At 35.5% G+C, this 5,347-nt stretch overlaps 1 protein-coding gene across 1 annotated transcript; it reads left to right on the top strand.

The window, feature by feature from the left end:
• The first annotated feature begins 3,811 nt into the window (after nt 1–3,811).
• LOC112511557 (zinc finger protein ZAT10-like) lies at nt 3,812–4,878 on the top strand. The gene has a single exon (XM_025117234.1). It carries the CDS (start codon nt 3,887–3,889, stop codon nt 4,610–4,612), a length of 726 nt encoding a protein of 241 aa, XP_024973002.1. The 5' UTR covers nt 3,812–3,886; the 3' UTR covers nt 4,613–4,878.
• The last annotated feature ends 469 nt before the right edge of the window (nt 4,879–5,347 follow it).

The following is a 5,347-nucleotide window of genomic DNA, read 5'->3' as shown; positions in this document are numbered from 1 at the left end:
CGGACCTGGACAGAAATTGCAGAGGTGCCATTTGCAGACCTGGTTTGAAATTGTAATTTTTTTGCGTTTTAGCTGCTTCCGCAAATTAAGAAGGTGACAATTGCGGAGATGGTGACATTTACGTAAAATTGGGAGATGGATGGCTAGGAGGCCAATCCATAATAAAGAAATGATCATTTCCGTTCATTTCCTTTTTAAAAGTTTATTAGCTATTTACAGACTAGTGATTGTGATGACATATAAGTGGTGTCACTGGGCCTGTCCGTCATGATCACGTCTTTATTTTTTATCATTGGAATTAGTAATTTGTCTATCCGATAAATTCAAACGTTTTGTTTTTCTGGAAGGAAAAAAAATATTACCTCTTTATCTTTTTGACACAAAGTATTTAGGTTCTCACTATAATAAAATTGGGTTTATAGGACATTTCGAATTTTTAAGCGTCCTAATAAACCTCTTTATATGACTTAATTTATATGACCAAAAAATTAAAGTGTCATATCTAAAGGTGTTGTTATAAGTTTATATGACCTTTTTTGACGTTGTAATAAGTTTTTTAGGATACTTTTAATATAAAGCGTTTCATTAGCAACTTTATAGGACACTATTTGAAAAAATGTCCTATAAAAATAAGTGTCATATAAAAAATGAGTTTATAGGACATTTTCTCAAAAGTGTCCTATAAAGTTGTTAATGCGACACTTTTTATTAAAAATGTTCTAAAAAACTTGTTAAGATGTCCAAAAACGTTATATAAACTTATTACAACATATTTAGATATAACGTTTTTTATTTTGGTCCTATAAAGCGGTCTATTGGGACGCTTAGAGATTGGGGGGTGTCCTATAAACTCAATTCTGTTGTAGTGTCTATTTAGTAAATTAACTGACGTTAATTGATAGATGATATGTTCGTCAATTTTGGTAAAAAAATGTTCAGAAGCTAAATGAGAAATGCAAAATTACCCAAAAAGTAAATGTTAAAAAATTAATCAATTCTAACACGGGAATATGATCAAAAAAATTCCCAATAGATTTAATCATCTTAAAATAAATAGTAACAAATATAAGTAAACTTTCAATTATTTAGTTTTAAGAGATATTTCTTGCATTTCCTGTTATCTTTGTAACGTTATTACGAATTTCTCAAATTTTTGAAGATTGTGATACGAAACAATGAAACAAAAAAAAATCAAGAAGCTTGAATGTCCGATACATACCATTTCTTTTTCTCGGTGTATATTTTGATTCCACGGATGAAACAAACGCATTTTTCATATATGACATGATTATATGATATAGAAAGGTAAGATCGACTTAGCATTAGAATCTTGTTGGCCTTTGGATTTTTCCCGTTTGCTGAGTAAATATATCTCTTGGATAATCATAATTTGGTCTTTTGTATTTTGATATGCATTGAAGGCCATGTCTTTGTGTGTTGCTATTTACACACCAAACCATTCGAAGATGAAAAACTTAGCGCAAAGTGCACCGAAAGGAAATCCACTATCTACTTTGCCAACCTCTTACATTATTAGTGGAACTAAGACTGTAATTTTGGTAAGTGGTAGTGGAAGATAAAAAAAAAGTCATTCTAAGAAGAAATCAAGTACATAACCTTGTATTCCATTTGGAAAATTTCTGAAAAAAATTTGAAGAGATGGAAGAATGAAGTTTTACCCTGCTGTAACTTGAAATGGATAAAAGGGTGAATCTAAAAAATTAGCACGAAAACTACTGCAAAAAGTATTTAGGTCAAATTCGAAGAACTATCCTCACGAATTCAGTTAAAGATGGATAATGGGGGTAATAAAGGGTTATTTATGGAAAGAGGTTGACGTGTGGGTGCTCCGGTCAGTGGAATCCTAGTTTGAAAAATGAGATGAAGGTTAGGGACTCATGTAATTATTGCCACAAGCCTAATTATTGGGTGAAGAATTATCCCAGGTTGTTGAAGAAATCAAATAATGAGGCAACATCGTCATCATTAGCTATGGATGATGATCTACTTTAGGCCATGATTATTTCTTTGTCGAAAGGCACCCACAGTTCTCATTCGACGCGTTTGAAGATCTTATGATACTCGTTTGGAGCTATATATGCTTAATTCGTTGGAGGACATTTGGATTTTGATGATTTGGTTTCATATCAATCAAGGGTATTCATACAAGGTTGAGTTCGGACTCATGTTCATGTTTGGATCACACATGTTGTTTAGCATCAGTATGACGTATTGAAAATATGATATGAAACAACAAAATTACAAAAACTAGAATTCAAGAAGATGTGGACATCCACAAATGGCCATCTATGGACGTCTTTTGATGAACCATTTTTTTGTCCTGATGCCCTTTTCGATTTCATGAATACAACAACAACAGTTTTCATTTATGGCATGATCGCGTTACACATAGAGGCACATCCAAATTTTCATGTTTTAAGATTGGAATCGTTTCGGGTTTCTTCCATACGTTAAGCATCTATACCCGTTAGATCCCTTACAACTTTTCACGAAAGAGAACACACATGGAAAGGATTGGTTTTAGCTTTGAGAAGTTGCATTCAATCTATAAAAAGGTTCGTAACCTTTCTTTCAGTGAATAAAGATCATCCATTCATGTATGAACATACACTACCTTTTGGTACTGAAACCACAGTAAATCACTGATTTATTTACATTCACTTTCTTTATATATTTTATTACGTAACGTTATCATCTTCGTTATTATTTCCTATCCAAGACTATTTAATTAACATTCCTTTGTTGGTAAATGCTAGATATTCGTTCTTGTTTTCATATAAAACTTGTAACCTTATTCTTCATGACCGTACAATTTAATTCCATAATTACCATGACTAAAACTTGTCGCACTGTCTAATTCTTTCATAAACATTCACGATGTTTGATTTTAGACAAGCAAAGAAAATGCTAACGATAGGACTATGAAAGTAAGGTAGCAGAAACTGAATGATAGATTTTTAACAGGGTTTTTGATTATTATTGTAAAATAGAAACAATATAATTAAAAAAAACCGAACCCATTAAACCTCCAACGTTATTTTGATATAGCTTTCGAAATAAATAATTTATATAATTAATAATAAATAATCAAGTGTGTATATTTAATCTTAGTGAAATAGTTGTCAAACCCCACTAAACATAAACAATAACAAAGATACATGAATCTAAGTAAAACATGGTTCGTTGGTTGCTGCCGGCTGCGCCACCACCGGCGTACTCGGTTTCCAGACTTTGACTCAGACCCGGTCTTTAGTCAAAGTCCTCCCCCATTACTTGTTAAATTTACCAAAATACCCTTCCTAGACAACTCGCAGAAGCTTCATTCCAGTCCATTCTTTGTGGTACACTTGATGCCACCACTTGTCACCTACGTAATATTCATAAATATTAAATAATAGATAAACATAAAACGCACACACATTGTGTGTATACAAATTTACCCATTATTTATCCTTAAATAACAGACGATAAAATATATATTTGTATACAAATAATTAAAATTATGTTTTGGTTTTATATATGTATTTTACATTTGTATGTATATGATAAATTGCTTACAAATTATTTATATATAGAGAGAGTTCAGATAAATAATTATCAGGGTACTGATCGATTTTTTTTGTGATTTTCTTTATTTATTTTTAATAGATTAATTTAATTAAAAAAAATTGGGCTACTTTCCTCAAAGTTATCACGCAACTTCCTATCCTCTTCACCACACGCCACCGCCAACCTCCCCTTATATACCTCACTCACTCTCTTCACTCAATCCACACCTCCACCACCACTTCTTACTTTCTCTCTCTAGATCACAACCACCGCTACCGCCACTACCACCACCGGGCCACCGTTAACTACAATTCTGATGGCCGTTGAAGCTTTGAATTCTCCAACTACGGCAACCACACCTCTATTCAGGCAAGATTCCGGTAGGTATTTGGAGTCATGGACCAAAGGGAAAAGAACAAAAAGACCACGAGTGGATCAACCACCGTCGGAGGAAGAGTATCTTGCTTTCTGTCTTATGCTACTAGCACGCGGCGGCCGTCCTGATTCTGCCTCCGGGTCACCGCCGCTGCACCGGGAGAACTCGCCGGCGCTTAGTATTGTCCCGCCGCAGACGCAACTTGTTTACAAGTGTAGTGTTTGTGATAAGGCTTTTGGGTCTTACCAAGCTCTTGGTGGACACAAAGCTAGTCACCGGAAAAACAATCCGGCTGCCGTCGTAGCTGACATCGAACAAGCGGCTGCCTCCACCTCCACCGCCAGTGCCACCCATAGTGGAGTCGGTGGCGGAAGGAGTCACGAGTGCTCTATCTGCCACAGGTGTTTCCCCACCGGACAAGCGTTGGGTGGACACAAGCGGCGYCACTATGAAGGGGTTATCGGCGGCGGTCGTGCCACCAGCAGCGGCGTCACCTCATCGGAAGGCGTTGGTTCCACCAACAGTCAACGCGCGTTTGACCTCAACCTCCCTGCCATGCCGGAATTTCTTCCGGGATTCGCCGACGACGAGGTGGAAAGCCCTCATCCCGCCAAAAAGTCGCGACTTTTTCCGCCGGTGAAGCTCGAAATCGCCACCCGCCATTAAATTACCGATTACAGATTCTGGGTTTTCGATTTTAGGAGATTTATGATTAGAAATTCGTTGCAAGATTGTTGGAGTAGAATCATTTTGATACAGAAATCGTTCCATGTAAATAAAAGTTGAATTTGATTAATTTTTTTGCAATTCGAGTGATGGATCACGATTGTTCTACGATTCACCGGAATATCTTGTATTTTACGCAATCTTCACAATTGCGTGGCGTATAATCAATTGACCATCGTGATCCTCAACCGAAATTTGGGGTAAAATCTAACAGAAAAATTATGTTCATATCTTAACTAATTCAACCCTCTATTTATTAGGTCTTGCCAAATTCTACCCTCAATTAATTTCCCCAATTCAATTAACCATATTTATTTTTGGAAATTTTGATTTTTATGCTTAATATATATATAGCTGCATATATTAGAACATTTTCTTTAAAGAGAACATATATGAACCATAAGGAAACAAATAAGAAAGGTTAAAGATGTTACAAGAAGTAGGATCAGATAAAACAATACAAAACTCAAATAACAGATAAGAATGCACCACCTACGATGAAAGCAAAGAAGACGAACACAACCACCAAAAACTACCGAGCCCCGAAGAATAGACCAAACGAACCTCAACAATATTAACCTTCAAACTGTAGATGGAATTCCAATTTGATCCAATACTAAAAGCTAAAAAAACCATCCTTACCGTGTAAGAGCACCAAAAACTTTCTGTTTTGCA

The sequence above is a fragment of the Cynara cardunculus genome, assembly GCF_001531365.2.
Source record: "Cynara cardunculus var. scolymus isolate 2C chromosome LG 4, CcrdV1, whole genome shotgun sequence".
NCBI classification, from domain to species: Eukaryota; Viridiplantae; Streptophyta; class Magnoliopsida; order Asterales; family Asteraceae; genus Cynara; species Cynara cardunculus.
Note: the sequence above shows the minus strand (reverse complement) of the source record. Positions and strands in the feature narration are given on the sequence as shown.